Below are 17,831 nucleotides of genomic sequence, written 5' to 3'. Positions count from 1 at the left end.
GTCTAAACAAAATTGAGAGGCACAGAAGACTCAAGTTAACTAGATATATGGTTGCTATTATTTTTCTTGCACTAAGCAAATTAAAAAGGTCTTTAACAATTTAGTTCTTGACACAGATGAAGACTTGATTTAGATGAACAAGGGAAAGAGCATCTGAAATCCTTTAGCTGGTTTTGAGCTACTAATGAGTTTTCGCTTCTCTCCATTGTAATTCTGCTAGGCTAGACTGAGGTGCCTTAATCCTGAGCCTCCAAGGTGCTCAAGTCCAGAAGGCATCATGATGTATGTAAACAGCAACTCTGATTTTGTGTAGTTTACTTAACAGCTATATGTGACAACAGGCGGTTTTGATTTTGGCTTTATTGCTGAATTTGGTAATCTTAACATTAGGAGTACTGCGTAGCTACGGAAGATGTCTAGATCATCCGGGGTTGTGGGAATTAATCCTGGATTCATGCCATCAAACTTTTGACGATTTCAGAGTATCACTTGGATTTTTAAAGCTTTATTTCAATCAGTACACAGTGATATATATCTTTTATTTCTGCTTTGCTTAGAGAATAGATGCCTAAGGTAAAAGATTATTACCAAATGTTGAATTTTTCTCATGCCCTTGTTGACAGTTATTAAACCATCAATAAGTTTATGGATTATAGTTACAAACAATAGCAGGATTTGACACACCTGAGTATATGATGTAAGTGCCATGATTTTCTAAAAATAAAAATTATAAAAGACAATGTTTAATTTCAAACTTATCCATTTAGGTCTTATTTTTCTATTGCTGATAAAATTCAGAAAAAAAATGAATCTTTGTTGGGAGACTAAATGAAAAGCCTGAAAAATTAAGATTGTTACAAAATTTAGTCACTTCTTATCAAAAATATACTTCTCTCTCATCATGTACACTACATTCAGGGATTAAATTTAGGAGTGACTTACTTTTTTTTTTTTTTTTTTTTTTTGCCTAGATCCTTTTATTAAAACACACATTTAGGTTAGACTCATTTCCTAATTCATCTTTTTTTCTCCACATTTCGATATCCCAGAAAACAGAATGTGCCTTACAAATGATAGTATAATAGCTATTAGTCAGGCAGCAATAGTCATGGAGTTGTTACTTGCTCACATGTGAACTTGGTCATATCTGTGTATATGACTGTCATTTCAGTTGAATTAGGTACACTATTGGTGGTATGTGTGTGCTACTATACACCAAGCAATACATCTCAGAGCAAGAGACCTTGATAAGTCCTTTGAACAGAACCATTTCAAAGCAACTGGAATCCATGCACTGTGCAGGATTATGGTTAAAATTCAGATTAGGTAAAATACAGTAGTGAGCACTTAATAAACACATAACATCCTCTGAACACTCTGTAAGTAAATAAATGTTAAACAACAGCTATCATAAATTTTCTTTAAAAAGAATCTTGAAAAAGAAAAAATAAACACACAAATACCATATTTGAGGGCTTCAGATGGTCACTTCTGGTTTACCAAACAATAATTTTAATATTAACATGTTAATCAATTTGTGACAAATCAATCACAGGTCCGATCTTCTAAGGACCTGTGATTAAACTGAAGCAAAAGTGAAACTGAGTTTTGTCAAACAGAAGGGTATCAAAACTTGCAGGAGTGTGGGTCTGCAGTTAGGTAAAAAATAAATCCAGACATAAGTGTGGTAAGAGCACTCAGGAAATACAGCCTTACCAATAACTCTGAAAGCACAGAAGGTACTAGGTGGACGTATGCATATCAATAGCTCTGAAAGTGCTGAAGAGTTTGAATGTAAAGCTGTAGAAATTTCTTGATGATATCTCAATATTTTACTTTTTTGTTATTATATATGTACATTCATTCAATATTTCACTTTTTTGTTATTTGATATGTATATGCAAGAGGGTTAAATAAAAATCTGTATTTAAAAACAACTAAAAGAGATCTCCAATAAATATGAAAATTTCAAGTAACAAAGCATTGTGTCATGTTTTATTGTGTTTTTCTTAATGGAACATAAAATAATGGTGATTCTTATAATTGATGGCACTTCAGATTTGGTAAAACTACAATTCTGAACATTTAGTGAATGACAAACATATAACATCCTCTGAAAAATCTGCAAGTAAATCAATCACTTTTAAACAATAGCTACCATGTATTTGTATCTTATCCTTGGGAAAAACTTTGGAAAAAAAAAAAAAAACACAAACACAAGTATCATAACTGAGGGTTGTGGACAATTTACTTCTAGTTTACCAATTTTTACATTGACATAAAGTAGCACAGACTAGTTATTTCATTAAAAAAAAACACACACTGACAAATCTTTTCTCTATTACACTGTAGTACAAAGACTTTTCACTTATATGCTTACGCCAATATAGAAACACATAACTTGAGATTCCAGCCAATTTTTATTTTATTGAAACTTTATCATCTGTGTATTATCTAAGTTTTTCCATTTTCCTGCCTGCTTCTTGATGTCTGCATTTGGATCAATTATTGTTTCTCAGCATCACCAGTGTGTGGATAAAAAATAAGATGAAAAGTAAATCCAGTTCATTTGGTAATTTCAGTTTTGTTAGAAGGACTGACAGGAGATAATACAAGTAAAGTCTACAGTGAAATTATATGATTATTGATGAATTTCAATTATTACTACCACTTTCCCCACAGATAACTGAGTTTTGTGCGCATATGTATGTGTTTTCCTATGGAATGGAACATAAAGGAAAAATTTAAAGATACACAAACACATGTTCAAGTGTATAATACATATGTACTTTTAGTTTCATTTTGATAAAATTAATGAGATATGAATTTTATCATCAATTTCAGAGGTGTTTGTATCTAGTTATTTATCAACTAAAATAATCACAATATATTGGGTACTCAGTGAATGTGTCAGCTATGGATTTGTTTCTGAAAAAGTATTTCTACAGTATTCCTACACTACTCTGAACATCCTACAGTATGCCATTTTTATTATTCAAAATAGAATTACAGTTGAGGAGAGAAGTGCCAGTGAATACTTAGAACTTCACTGGATCAAAAGCCTCAAAAAAGATGGAAAAATTCTAAAGATATGCTTAGAAAATTACCTTTAAAACTATGTGAAAAAACAGTGCTCCACAAGTCAATCATTATTAAAAACTAAAATACTGATACACATCCAAAAAATATCTATTTTCTCAACTTAGTCTTGAAATATTTTTCTTCAAAAATGATTTATATGTACTTTTGTGCTATTATTATTATGCTACAGGAATTACATTAACATAATTTTCATTAATTGAGTTCAGTGAAACAGCCTACAGAAAATACCTATCTCGGGAATGTTACTCAAAAAGGCAAAGTGTACAATATTTAAAATGTCTCTAAATCAAATTGCTTTTTAAACTGATTTCTAGAAAAATTTGTTCCCTGTAAGTTATCATATCTTCCACATCTTTGTAGATAAGCATTTCTTCAATGGACAACAACTTATAGCTATTCAGGCTGAATGCTGACTTGTTCTTAACAGCATTTAACATCTTTAGGGATGTTGTAACTGAATCACTCAAAGAAGAACAAACTGGGAAAATGCGTGCAGTCCACAAACTCAGACATGCCTTGTTACCAGAGAACAGTTCCTCTGTAACTTTAAGATTCCAAACATCTAAGCATGACAGGAAACAGACTCCAAAGAATTGAAGTAACTTTATATCTGACAATGTTTTCACACTCTTTTTCAAGTTGTCTTGCACTCCAAATGCCATAGTTGAATACTTTAAGCATCTATTCATCTTTAAACTTAAGGAACACACAAAAGAATGTGCAGGGAGGGCAGCTTTTGTTAGGATATAAGAACCACTAATAATGCAGTTTTCCCCAACTGAAACATCAGGCCCCAATCTAGAATACTCCACAACTGAGCCAGGTGCTACAGAACATCTTGAATCCAGTATGCTTTGAATGATACAGGATGTTTTGCAAGAGCATTCTGGTATATCTGGAAAGATACTAAAAGTTATGGACTGTAAGCCGAGCTCTGACTTTAAACTGTTATCTGAGGTAAAGTAAAACAAATATTCTTCGGTTGTTCCAATGTGATAAAATTTGGAGTTATTAAGAACAACAACATTTAGTGATGTTCCTTTAAGAAGATGAAATATTCTCTGCCTCATTTCTACCAACTCTGACCCTTCTTTAATGACATTTGATGTGTTTCTGGTGTACTCCACAGTTGCTCCAGGTCCTAAAGCCTGTAGAAAGTCACCATAGGCATCTATTTCACAGTTCAGTGTGCCTATTTTTTCATAAAAAGCAAGTAACATTTTTGCTGATTTATGATCCATATAAAATAGGCTATCTGTGTAGACATAGTCAGAGTCTACTTTAAGATCGGCGATGTCACCCCCAGCAAAGTCCTGTTGACAAAAAATTCCAGGTCTACACACAGCATTAAATTGATACATCTTTTCTATGCTGGGCTTATGAAGGAAACGATGGCAAGATCTGTATTCAAGGTCTCTATGTTTTAAATCATCAAAAGGATCTAAGACAAATACTCCATGTGTGGTACCTATCGTCAAAGTAGAAGGATGAGCTAAAGCGGTAAAGCCAGGTTTGTCAAACCTAATAAACTCAAATTCTCCAATACTATAAAGTTCAATATCATCTGCACAGGTTACCAAAATTCCAGGATTCATATGTAAGGGGAAATCAATGTACATGGCTAGTTTTAATTCTAGCATCTGATAAATGGGGTTACCAAGAGGTAAAGCAGTGAAAATTTTTCCCAGAGCACTTGCATTTGGAAGTCGTTGACTGTAGCCACCTATAAAATTAAAACAAAATAACCATTTAAAAATGTAGTATTGTTTATAAAATTTTCAAAACCCAGGGTTTAATAACCTGTAAGTTACAAATCAAAATATATTTAAAGATATTTAATATATACCATGTGTTACTGTAAATCAGGAAAGAATAATGAAATCCAGATTAAAAATTCAAAGAGAAATTCTCTTGTTGCCATGTGATATAACACAATTTTAAAAACTATAGGTCAGGAAAAAATTTAAGTATACTGTAGAATCTGTGAAATGTTTTGAATTACATGTATAACAAACAAGAAGGACCATGGCCCAAAACATGATGTTGTATCTACATTTTTTTTCTTTTTTTCTGAGATGAAGTCTTACTCTGTCACCCAGACTGGAGAGCAGTGGCGCGATCTTGGCTCACCACAACCTCTGTGTCCCAGGTTCAAGTGATTCTCCTGTCTCAGCCTCCCAAGTAGCTGGGATTACAGGCGCCTGCCACTGTGCCTGGCTAATTTTTGTCTTTTTAGTAGAGACGAAGTTTCACCATGTTGGCCAGGCTGGTCTCAAACTCCTGACCTCAGGTGATCCACCCACCTCGGCCTCCCAAAGTGCTGGGATTACAGGCGTGAGTTACTGCGCCCAGACTGTATCTACATTTTAAACAACAAATTTCAACCATGTTTAGACTTCTAATTAACAATCTACTTCACAGAAAATAAAATTATAGAAAACTAATATACTAATGCTAAAATACAGTCATTTGCTTCTTTACAATATTTCGCTCAAAGATGGACAGCATATATATAGGTTGTCCCACAGGATTATAATGGAGCTGAAAAATTCCTATTATCTAGTGATGTTGGAGCCATTGTAAAGTCCTAGCATAATGCACCACTCAAGTGTTTGTGGTGATGCTGGTATAAACAAACCTACTGCGCTGCCAGTTTACTAAACTATAGAACATACAATTATGTATAGTATACAATACTTGGTAATAAATGACTATTTTACTGGTTTTTGTGTTTACTATACTATACTTTTCATTGTTATTTTAGAATAAATTCATACGATACATACCAAAAAAAGTTAAAAATACAATGGCCTCTGGCAGGTCCTTCAGTAGGTATTTCAGAAGGCAGCATTGTTATAGGAGACGACAGCTCCTGAACTCTGGTAGGACTACAGAGGTAGAAGACAGTGATACTGATGATCCTGACCCAGTGTAGGCCTAAGCCTACACTATTTTTGTGTCATCATTTCTAACTAAAAAGTTTAAAAGGTAAAAATAAAAACAACGGAATAAACCCTAATGATATAAAGAAAATATTTTTGTACGGCTGTACAGTGTTTGTGTTTTAAGCTGAGTGTTATTACAATAGAGTCAAAAAGTTAAAAAAATTAGAAGTTTATAAAGTAAAAATGTTATAGTAAGCTAAGGTTAATTTATTACTGAAGATCAATAATACATGTAAAGCACTTGGCAGCACACAGTATATTGTTCAACAAAAGGGAGCTAATAACTTTCTATTTTTTCTTTTTCCAAAGACCAGTCAATAGTAAAGTTTAGTACTAAGAATTATCTATTTCCAAAAAACAAAAATAAAAAAACAAAATCTATGCATTTCCTGGTATCTAATTTTTACTAAACTGATAATAATAATTATTTTATTAAATAAAATTGTAAATTAGATTTTTTTTACACATTTTTAGTCTTCAAACCAGAACTTGGATGCTTTACTTTGACATCATCTTTACAAAGAATCATTGTTTTGTATGTAAATCATAAGAATGAGAAAGTGCTTTGGAGGCCATATAGACAAACAATTCTAAAATACCTGTCCCTGGACTGGTGTCGGTTCATGACAGTTTTCATTAATCCCTTAACATACAGAGAAAAACAACAAAGGTTTTCATGTAACCAAAATTTTCGCACAACTAAATGTATTCAATTTAAAAAGCTATTCTTTATTGTGAGGCTATGTCCTTCCTACTTTTCTGTTTTAAAATGTCTTATTTTATGTGTGTGATTTCTCTCTTATATATTTACTTGTTCATTTCATATATTGTCACATTTTCCTTTTATTTTTAAGCATTGTGGCCTCTGGCTACCAATAATCACACAAAAATGCAAGATAAAAAGTACTGGCAAAAGTCTAGTAATGACCGTGTTAAACCAGCCTTCCCTCAAAGCAAGAATCCCCATTAAGGGAGAAAGAGCATTAGGTAAAATAGCTAATGCATATTGGCTTAATACCTAGGTGATGGGTTGATAGGTGCAGCAAACAACCATGGTACACGTTTACCTATGCAACAAACCTGCACATGTACCCTGGAACTTAAAATGTAAATTAAATGTAAAAGAAAAATCCCCACTAAAGCATTCCTGAGAACTATTCATATTTGAATGAGTTGTCTTAGGAAAATAATTTTCTATATACATACCCAAAAGAAAACAATATTCATAAAAGGTTGACGATATATGTGATCTACAATTTTATGAGTAAAATTTGTGAAAACCACTATACTACTTACAACCTAAAAAAAAAAATGAACATCATGAAATATTTGTTTTCAAAGCAGAATAACTTCAAAGTTTTTTTTTTAAAAAGAAGGAAAGCATTTGCAAGACAGAAAAAAGTCTCTAAAGTATTAAAGGTGGAAGACTAAAAAGAAAATGTAAATTAGTAAAGTATAACATTACCAGAGTGAATCAATAGGATGATAAAAGAATTCCATTTATCTCCATATAGCTTTTCCAAATGTTGAAGGGCACAAAGTGTTGATCCTCCATTTCCTTAAAAACAAAGTTAAAAAAGCACAATTTATTTAATAGAAACCTACTAAAACTTTGTCATGATGGTAAATTTAGGTGTTATAAAACCTTGAGGATTTGCCTTTCAGGAATAATTAAATAGATGGACACCAAAGGTATTGGCAATAGAACAAAATTAAAAACGTCTCATAGCAAATAACCAATCAATAAATTAGCAATGAAACCCAGACAACAACCCTCAGTAGTAAATGATGAGGTAATATTCTCCCCAAAATAGTAATTATAAGAAAGAAGAAATAATAAATTACACAATCTGTAACATTAGAAGACTGATAAACATAAGCATTCATACAGAGTTACAAATCACAAAGCCCATTTAAATAATTCTCCCAAATGACACAATCAACACCACAAGTTAGAGTTCCTTTCAAAAAAAAGATTTTTAGAACTTGAATTCCAAAAAAAAATATTAAATATAACTACCACACTAGTTATCTTGGGCCAGTTATCTAACTCTCAGTACCTCAGATTCTCATCTGCGGAAATAATATCACGCCTGTAATTTTTTACAGGCCTCCCTTTGGGAGGCCGAGGCGGGTGGATGTTGAGGTTAGGGGATCAAGACCATTCTGGTTAACATGGTGAAACCCCGTCGTCTCTACTAAAACAAACAAACAAACAAAAAATTAGCCGGTCGTGGTGGCAGGCGCCTGTAGTCCCAGCTACTTGGGAGGCTGAGGCAGGAGACTGGCATGAACCCAGGAGGCGGTGCTTGCAGTGAGCCAAGATCGCCACTGCACTCCAGTCTGGGCAACAGAGCAAGACTCCATTTCCAAAAAAAAAAAAAAAAGAAATAATAAGAGTACTGACCTCATAGTTGTAAGGATTAAAATAACATTGGCTAATTAGAATAATGCTAATGTCATTTACAGATATCCTATCTCTGGTATCAAGGGACTTCAACTTTAAGTATCACATAGAAAATAGCCTTCAGAAAAACAGCATTTATTTCTATTTGCAATGGAAGGTCAAAGGGCAAAGTTGACCTAAACTAGGGTTTTCAAATATGTGTATTATGATATTTAAGCCATGTGACATTGTTCTTTTGCATTATGTCCTCAAAAGGCCAAGAGTATTTTTTCCTACTACTTTGCTTTCTTCATGTAAACTGCTGGAGGAACTTTGGAGTGGAGAGGACCTTAAGAGCTCTACTGATAAGGTCCAAAGGAGTATTCCTATCTGAGTAGTGTAAATTTCATAAAAACTGATAAAATTATCTTTTAAGTAACATTCTGGAAGTTTTTCAAGGTAAGTCATAATGGGTAAGAACAGTTGCTATTCCTTTTATCTTTCTAAAAAAAGTGAATTTACGTTCAAATTTTAAAGTTTATAAAGCTGTGGGTAGAGATATGCAGCTTATACACTTTAAGTCACAGAAAAGCTTTTCTTCAATGATTATTCCGCTTAGGACCTATATTATAAATCTGACCATAAAGCACATACCAATTTTGGCTCCAGCAGGATCTACAAACACGTGATACTGAACTCCAAGGGGTAACTCCTTTCTTTTCAGCTTTTCTGACAGCTGGTGGTTGTAAGCAAGTTCCTGTTTTTCATCAGCCGCTGTTATTGCAACTATGTCCCAGAATTCTCCAGGTGCTACCAGTTTGCCTATTTGGAAAAGGCAAGCAAATGCCAACAAAAATTATCAGAATTTTCTAGTTGCCACAGGTTTGCCTACTTAGAAAGAAGAAAAAGAAGGTAACATCTGTTATCATCTTCCAAAATGTATCTTTGGCTTTTGAGAGTTAGGGAATAATCAGTGGTGCATTAGTATGATTCAAAATAGTTACAATGAGGACTGTTCACAAGTTCCTTTTTTTTCTTTTAGATCACTCCCTCCTTTTATGGTCTACAATCCAATTTAATTATAAATGCTGAACGATACAATGTTTCTTGATTAAGAGAGCGACTTTTAACTTGCCAAAGACTATTGCCTCAATTCTTCAATAAGAAGAGGAGACAAACAAATCTCCAGCGTTGCAAATCAATTCTTACGTATCAGGGACACTTAGTGTTAGGTGACTGAGACAGACACAACCCAGGCCGGGAGCGGTGGCTCACGCCTGTAATCCCAGCACTTCGGGAGGCCGAGGCGGGCAGATCACGAGGTCAGGCGATGGAGACCATCCCGGCTAACACGGTGAAACCCCATCTCTACTAAAAATAAAAAAAATTAGCCGGGCGTGGTGGCGGGCGCCTGTAGTCCCAGCTACTTGGGAGGCTGAGGCAGGAGAATGGCATGAACTCGGGAGGTGGAGCTTGCAGTGAGCCGAGATAGAGCCACTGCACTCCAGCCTGGGGGACAGAGCGAGACTTGGTCTCAAAAAAAAAAAAAAAAAAAGACAACTCAAAGATCCATTCCATCAATGTTGCTGTTTATAAATGTGGGTACTTTATTTTCTATTACTTTAAGATAAACCATGCAAACTTACATAGGCTGTTAGAACATAAAATTCTGGATAACAGAAAGTCCCAACTCTCTGATGACATCTTTAAAAGACAGCCTGCACTTTTAGTAGACAGTTGGAATCTCTTTATTGATAAACAAAATGATTTAGCGTTTTAATTAGTTAACAAACAGAACCTGTCAGCTAGAATCTAATAGTCCTGAATATTTTACTGTTATCCAAGTATTAGTCCCAGTATTTTTTAAGCAGTCACTGCATCAGTAACCACTTTTATTAGCCAGTTGTACGGGGATTAAGTGGCATAGCCAATTTTTTGATAACAAATTTCTTCCTTTTAATTTTTAATCTATAATTCCTCCATGCTCTGTTACTCCCTCAACAAACGTTTACATTACAGAAGTAGATGAATGTAATGTAAACAGTGAAGTTTACATTAGGGGGTTGGGATCTACTCATAAAGGTCAAAATACTGTGCTTAATATCTTTTAGATTTATTTAAAGTAACTTTTATTAATGAGCTAATCAATGCATAACTTCACCAGATTTTCTTTCTTCTTCTTCCTCCGCCCTCATTTTAATATCTGTACTACTAAGAATAAGCAACAAGCATGTCAAGCAGGGACAGTGAAAAGAATAAATAAAAACTGTAAAGGATTATTAGCTAGCTACTCTTGGGGGGCGTCATAGGCCTGCAGATGAGAAGCAGACGGGAAGCGACAGTCCAACAAACTTCCTGGCACGCAAAAGCACCCTCCCTCTGCATTGCCCAGCAGAACTCGGATGCCTTCTCTGGTACCTCTCAGCTCGGAAAACCTCCGCAATTTTCGCTGGGTGGCTTCTCGCAGCGATACTTCCGGAGGGTCCCTAGCAGCTGCCATAGCCCCACCTTCCCTGAGACCGCGCTGCACAGCACGCATGCGCCCTGGGGTGCGCCGCGGTCCGGTTATTTCTGGCCCGCCCCCTCCGTGCGTCGCTCACGTAACCACGCCCCGGAGCGCCTTGGCTGGCTCCCGGAAAACCCTGATGTGGTGAACCTGGATCTCGTCTTGTTTCTCTAGCAACGGTCTCAGGAGCAGATGGCCGCCCAGCGATTTGTCTGACTGTGTTGGGTCTGGGCCACTTGTCTCCAACTCATAAGGGCTTGCGGCCCAGTTGACCCGGTGAGTGGTTCAGGTTGGGTTACAAAATTGTTAGAACCGACCCGCTAAGGATAAGGCGAAACTACAGTCTAGTTTCCCAACTTTCACATCGAAGGCGATTCGTCCTAACTGGTGATTTGTTTCAGCCTGGAGCAGTTCCCCAGGAGATCCTGATAGAAGATCTCCCCCACCTGTCCTTTCCCCCCCGCCACCCCAGGTCATCTGGAGCCATCTGCCCCCAACCCTGGGTCATGATACGTACACAGTCTGAATATTTAAAATCTGTTCTTTTTAGGAACCTTAAATTTGTGGTTCCTAGAGAGTGAGCCACCCCACCCCTCTGTTTTTTTCTTGGTAGGCTACACACGACAGCCTCTCAGATAGTGTCTTTGGAAATTGTATAAAATTCAATCCGCAACCAGGCTCCAAATATTTTTGATATTTTGGTTTATTTTCTGTCATTCTTTTGTATATGCAGATTAATCTAGAATGTTCAATAGCATTCTTAGAAATAAGTCGGTCTTTTTAGGTGTATTTTGGGTAGCTATGTAGAGGTGTTCCTGTTGTAGAACACCAGGTTTATTAGTTTTACAGATCACTTCATCTTTACACAGAAGAAAACTGAATCAGAGAATAGTGACTTAGTCAAGCTATCACAATTAGTAATAAAAGATGTAAGAAATATATTTCAATCCCAAACCCAGAAATTGTGCTATTTCATCATACCGTTTGATTTTTTGAGAAGATTTGTCTGTATCAAGGTCTTCATTAGGTACGTAGGCATTCAGGGCGCCATAAATTTACTTAGTTTTTCTTCTCAGACTTGTTATACAATCGTGTTCTAATAGTGGAAGCATGTGGATAAAATGGCAGATTAGATTACTCTTTCATAGTTTTGTCATTTAAAACTTTTCATTAATTAAAAAACGGTGTCTTACTGAAGAACATTTAGAAAATACAGAGACTTGAGTGAGAGTCTCTGTATTTTCTAAATGTTCTTCAGTAAGACACCGTTTTTTAACCAAAAGAGAAAGTAGCGAGAGAAGGTCAGAGAGGGAACAAAGGGCCATAGAAAGAATTTTGGGTTTTACTCTTAAGGGAAACAAAACCATTGCAGGGTTTTGAAGTGACGTGCCTTATGTTTAAAGAGATCACTCAGAGATACGAGAATAGATTATAATGGGGGATGAGGCAATGATAGAAGCAGGGAGACTTGCTTGGAGGCTACTGCAATAATGCAGGTGAGAGTTGGTGAAGGCTTGACCAGGATGGCAGCAGTGGGGATGGTGAGAAGTTGGTCAGATTCTGGATGTACTTTTAAGACAAAAACAATAAAATATGCTGATGGAATTAATGGGTGTGGACTGTAAGAGAAAAAGAGGAATCAAAATGACTGCCTTGGGATGGCCATCAATTAAGATGGGTAAGTTTCTGACTGAGGAAGATTGTTGGGGTAATAGAGTCTAGAATTTGATTTTGGACATGTGGAATAAACAGACATATGTGTGTGCAGTGAATACGTAAGGGAAGTTTGTGTGTGTATATGTCTGTTTGCATTATACATATGAGTCTAGAATTCAGGAAAGAGGTCTGGGCTGGAGATACAATTTTAAGAATTGTCAGCAAAAAGATAGAAATAATTTTAACTGTGGAACTAGGTGAGGTCCCAAGGGAATGAAGGTCAGCAGAGCCTGTATGTCTGGGGTCTGTATATTCTAATAAGGTGAAATAAACAAGAAGTAACCAAATAAAAAAATCCAGTGGTAACAGTTGTAAGGAGACAAACGGAGTGATGTATTAGATTCTATCATACAGAATATTAAACAGAGTATTTCTTGGATCTGGGATGGTGTCATACAGAATATTAAATAGAGTATTTCTTGGATCTGGGAAAGATGGCCATAGAAATGGGAAATTATTTTTTCTCAATATGACTATATCATGCAATCAAAATTTGCTGGAAATAAATATACCATATTATCAGCTATGGGTTCTGTTCTCTTTCTTTTCTCAAATTTTCATTAATGTTAATTTTTAAGTAAAAAAACCTAAAAAACACTGTATATAAGCCGGGCGCGGTGGCTCAAGCCTGTAATCCCAGCACTTTGGGAGGCCGAGACGGGCGGATCACGAGGTCAGGAGATCGAGACCATCCTGGCTAACACGGTGAAACCCCGTCTCTACTAAAAAATACAAAAAAACTAGCCGGTCGCGGTGGCGGGCACCTGTAGTCCCAACTACTCGGGAGGCTGAGGCAGGAGAATGGCCTGAACCCGGGAGGCGGAGCTTGCAGTGAGCTGAGATCCGGCCACTGCACTCCAGCCTGGGCGACAGAGCGAGACTCCGTCTCAAAAAAAAAAAAACCAAAAAAAAAACCACTATATATATGAGTAGGAGTAAATTTCCATGGCAGTTGATTGTTGGGGGCCAAAAAAGTCTAGAGATTTTATTTAAGTTCATATTAAAAATAATAAAACAGTGCGATATGATTGTTTAACATCTTAAGCTACTAGAGTATTATTTTACTAGAGTATTCACCACAGAGTTTTTCCATTTATCAGAATATTTTCTATTTATCAGAATATTATTTTACCAAAGTAAAATATATCAGTCCAGCCAAGCTGTAAGCCCATTAATTCTGCACAAATCGAACACACAGGAAATAATCTATTTAGTTTTGGATTCCACATTTTTAAAAAGACATTGAACATACTAGACTATAATAAATTGAAAAATTATATTCTGTGGAGGCATTTGGGCTTTTTATTTCTTGGAGGATAGTAGAGAGTATCTGAAGAGCTGCCATAAGGAAGAATGAGATAGATTTTTTAAAATAACTTTATTGAGGTACAGGTTTAGAACATTTTCATCCCCCCATTAAAATGCCTTCTAACCCATTTATAGTTAATGCCAGTTACATTGTTTTTTTTATTTCTACAGACATAACTATGACTGTTGTGTGGAAATTATAGAGAAGCATGTTTTAATTTCCCCCCCTTCTTTATAGGAGGAAGTTGAAGCCAAATGAATAGGGTCCTGGATTATGTACTGTGGAGCTCATAGTGCATGCTGTGGTCAGGCCAACCTAGGACTGTACTTGTTTCCAGTCCTTGTGCTTCATGGCTCTGTTTAACCACTGTTTCCTCCTGCTACCCTTCCTGACATGCAACAAAAGCAAAAATTCTCTTTTTGCAGTTTGTTTTATTTGAATTTATTTACTCAGCTAGCCTGTTCTCAACTTATTTCTTAAATATTTTTTTCTCACTATGCCCTGTTGGAGGAACCCTCATACCCTTCAATTTTCCGTAGTGCAAGGAAACATTGTCCCACCCTTGAACTTTTATTATACTTCCTCTCTTAGTATTTTGTGGAATTTTTTTTTTTTTTCCAAATGGAGTTCCCCAGTAGTGTAATCATAATCTACTTTGTCCAAATACCAACATGAGGTTTCGGGGAGGGGAAAGGGACAGGGAGAGGGCAAGTACTTGAAGACTATAAATTAGTAGAGTCAAGAATTAAATTTTAATTAATGTAATACAATATTTATGACACTTAAGAGAAAGGTATTAATGGCTTAATTTTAGGAGATACAAAATCTGTTCTGTGAAAACTAACCAAGGAGTGTTTTGGGCTAGAAGAAATATTTGTTGTGCTAATTTCCTTATTAAGAGGTTATGATTTTTGTGCAGATTATTTTCTGTGAATGTTTTTATTAATTTTGACTGTTTAATATCCATCTTCTGGCTCACCACCTTTTAGTTTTTTAGGTTTATGCTTTTGCAGTTTCCAAATTGGAATAAAAATACAAACTGAAAAATGATGTCTCACAAAAGCTTTTTTTCTGAACAGAAGTATATAACTTTCTAAAATTTAAAAAGCCAATACATTTAAATAAAAAAGTTATAATTACAAATGAATTCTGATTCCTTGTTCTGAATGACTTTTCATGTCATTTGAAAACATACAGAATATGCCATGAAAATATGTTTTGTGCTATCAAGGTTATTTATATTAACTTAAAAATGCACTGTATTCTATGTGATTTTCCAGGACACATGTACTGGTCTGACTGTTCTACTAGACTCTCCCCTTCTTAATTTTTAAAATATATTTTTTCTGTGATATAAAATCATGGCAATTCTTTTATATTTTTAGGGACAGGATTTTTATTTTTAGAGACAACCTTTCACCCAGGCTGGAGTGCAGTGGCAGATCATAGCTCACTCCTGGACTCATTCATTCTCTTGCCTTGCCCTCTCAAAGTTCTGGGATTATACAGGCATGAGTCACTGCACTGGCCTATGGCAATTCTTTATTAAAATAGTCATTACTTAACAAATCTGTTATCAAAATAAAGAGTATTTTAAAGATATAATTTCTTTATTTTGTTAATAGAGAAGAGCTTAATATATTGCAGACATTCTAAACTAAAAATAAAGTTTGTAATCACAATATGTATAAAATATTACCGACTAGAATCCTTACAATTAGATTTTCTAAAAACTGAAACTTTTAATTTTTTTTTATGATTTGATTTTATATGCAGATATCTTTTTTTTTTTTTTTGAGATGGAGTCTCGCTCTGTCCCCAGGCTGGAGTACAGTGGCGCAATCTCGGCTCACTGCAAGCTCCACCTCCGAGGGGTTCACGCCATTCTCCTGCCTCAGCCTCCTGAGCAGCTGGGACTACAGGCGCCCGCCACTGTGCCCAGCTAATTTTTTTGTATTTTTAGTAGAGGCAGGGTTTCACCACGTTAGCCAGGATGGTCTCAATCTCCTGACCTTGTGATCCGCCCGCCTCGGCCTCCCAAAGTGCTGGGATTACAGGCGTGAGCCACCGTGCCTGGTCTTATATGCAGATATCTTAACAGCTGTTGTGATAATTCTGGAGTCCAGTATTCAGATTTCCATTTAATATTATAGTTCATGCTTATAAAATAAACTACTTTCATGTAGACCATCAAATCTAGTATTTTAATATATTACTTAAAATAATGATGATCTGTCTTCCTAGTACCTAAAAGGTTCAGCGAATAAGTTTTAAGTCTAAAGGTACACTCAGCAAAGGCTTTGGAAAAGAAATAAATATACAAAATAAATATTTTTTACTTCTTAATATTTAATTTAGATATATTCATGAGTTATAACCTTGTATAGTTATACTTAATGTGTTTGCCGTCAAAGTTGGGAGCAAAGATGAGGTATAACTGATGGGCATGTTATTTTATAGAAATGGTTTATATAGTGTGATTAAAATGTATGATAATTTTAAAATTAGTACTTTAGTTGATATAAACTAAGGAAAGGTTTACTGATAATGGTACTGATTTATTTTTAACTGCAGAATTTCTTTGAAACTGTAGTTGGAGCCTTGATACTTTCTGTAATGTGTTGCTATACTTAATTTGCCTTTGAACATTATATTATTATTTGAACTTGATAATTTACAGATGTGTATATACATTTCACAAAATAGTTATAAAATTATCAAAGTCTAAAGTGAACAAAAGTGACTAGATTCCTCCTCTATGTGCATATTTGAAATTTGCAACAAGTGGTAAGGGGCTTTTAACTTGGTAGAGGAGGATATATCAATTGCAGTGGTTTTTAGCTTCCCTTGGTAGGCAGTAGAATCATATGGGCCCATAGCTGCAATGATATGATTCAGGGGATATGCTCTGGGGCCTGCTCATTTGAGTTATTCCAGTTTTCAGATGTACAGTATAAATAAATAATGAGAAACAAAACTGAAATGCTGCATGTGGTAGTTAAAATATGAAAAATCTCCACTTTTCCAAAATGATTGGAAAGTTTGACAGAATATGTAGCTGAATAATATGAATAACTGACACATACATTATATTCTGAATATAGAATACTAATTTTCTAATGAAAAACTTATTTCTGTAATTTATTAATCATGTTAATCTTTCCTTTTAATAGCAATAACCAGGTATTACAATGTTCTATTTTGTAATTTGTAAAATATTAAGTTTGTTTATATACTGGCAAGTACATTTTGTTGGCAGAGGTGAATATTAATAGAGAAAATGAATATAAATTAGTATAGTATATGAGGAAGACTGCTTATAAGACTAAATTAGTGTTCATATCACATCAACTAAAAAGAAACCAGTTGAGAAGAGTTTAAAATATTGAATACATATAAAACAAAAATCAGTTAAGAGGAACTGAAAAATATGTTTTCAGACACCTTGGATAAGATTTGGTATTGCAGAGGAATACAAGAATTAGGAGAGAGGATGACAGGTAAGAATTGAAAAAAAAAAACTACCTGTTGGGTACTCTGCTTACTTCTTGGGTGACAAATTCATTCATACTCCAAACTGCAACATTATGCAATATACTTTTGTAACAAACCTGCACATGTACTCCCTGATTCTAAAATAAAAGTTGGGAAAAAATTAACTCTGAATATCCTAACAAATAAAGAAAGGATATATTTTGGAGTAAGATTTATTATTGCATGGTAAAGGTAACCACAGAGAGTATATGGAAAGACCTCCCTACTCTTCACTAAAGATCTGAACTACAGGTTGATGGTTAGATGCTTTATATTATAGAAGAACCTACATATAATCTGAGTAAAGTATTTATTTTTTAGAGAGACTATAGA

The 17,831-nt window shown here is 35.0% G+C and overlaps 2 protein-coding genes across 2 annotated transcripts in view; one reads left to right on the top strand and one right to left on the bottom strand.

The window, feature by feature from the left end:
• Positions 1–1,966: 1,966 nt before the first annotated feature.
• Positions 1,967–10,995, bottom strand: FPGT (fucose-1-phosphate guanylyltransferase). The gene is made up of 4 exons (XM_009210995.4): positions 10,852–10,995; positions 9,088–9,255; positions 7,513–7,605; positions 1,967–4,825 (listed from the first exon to the last, which is right to left on the bottom strand). Exons 1-4 carry the CDS (start codon positions 10,970–10,972, stop codon positions 3,384–3,386), a joined length of 1,824 nt encoding a protein of 607 aa, XP_009209259.1. The 5' UTR covers positions 10,973–10,995; the 3' UTR covers positions 1,967–3,383.
• Positions 10,996–10,999: 4 nt separating this feature from the next.
• The window catches only part of LRRIQ3 (leucine rich repeats and IQ motif containing 3), a 168,025-nt gene continuing 161,193 nt past the window's right edge, over positions 11,000–17,831 (top strand). Inside the window, exon 1 of the mRNA XM_003892066.5 lies at positions 11,000–11,215. The gene's annotated coding sequence lies outside the window, so the exon portion shown is untranslated. The remainder of the gene's footprint in view (positions 11,216–17,831) is intronic.

The sequence above is a fragment of the Papio anubis genome, chromosome 1 (assembly GCF_008728515.1).
Source record: "Papio anubis isolate 15944 chromosome 1, Panubis1.0, whole genome shotgun sequence".
NCBI classification, from domain to species: Eukaryota; Metazoa; Chordata; class Mammalia; order Primates; family Cercopithecidae; genus Papio; species Papio anubis.
The sequence above is the reverse complement of the archived record's forward strand: the minus strand, read 5'-3'. Positions and strand labels throughout refer to the sequence as shown.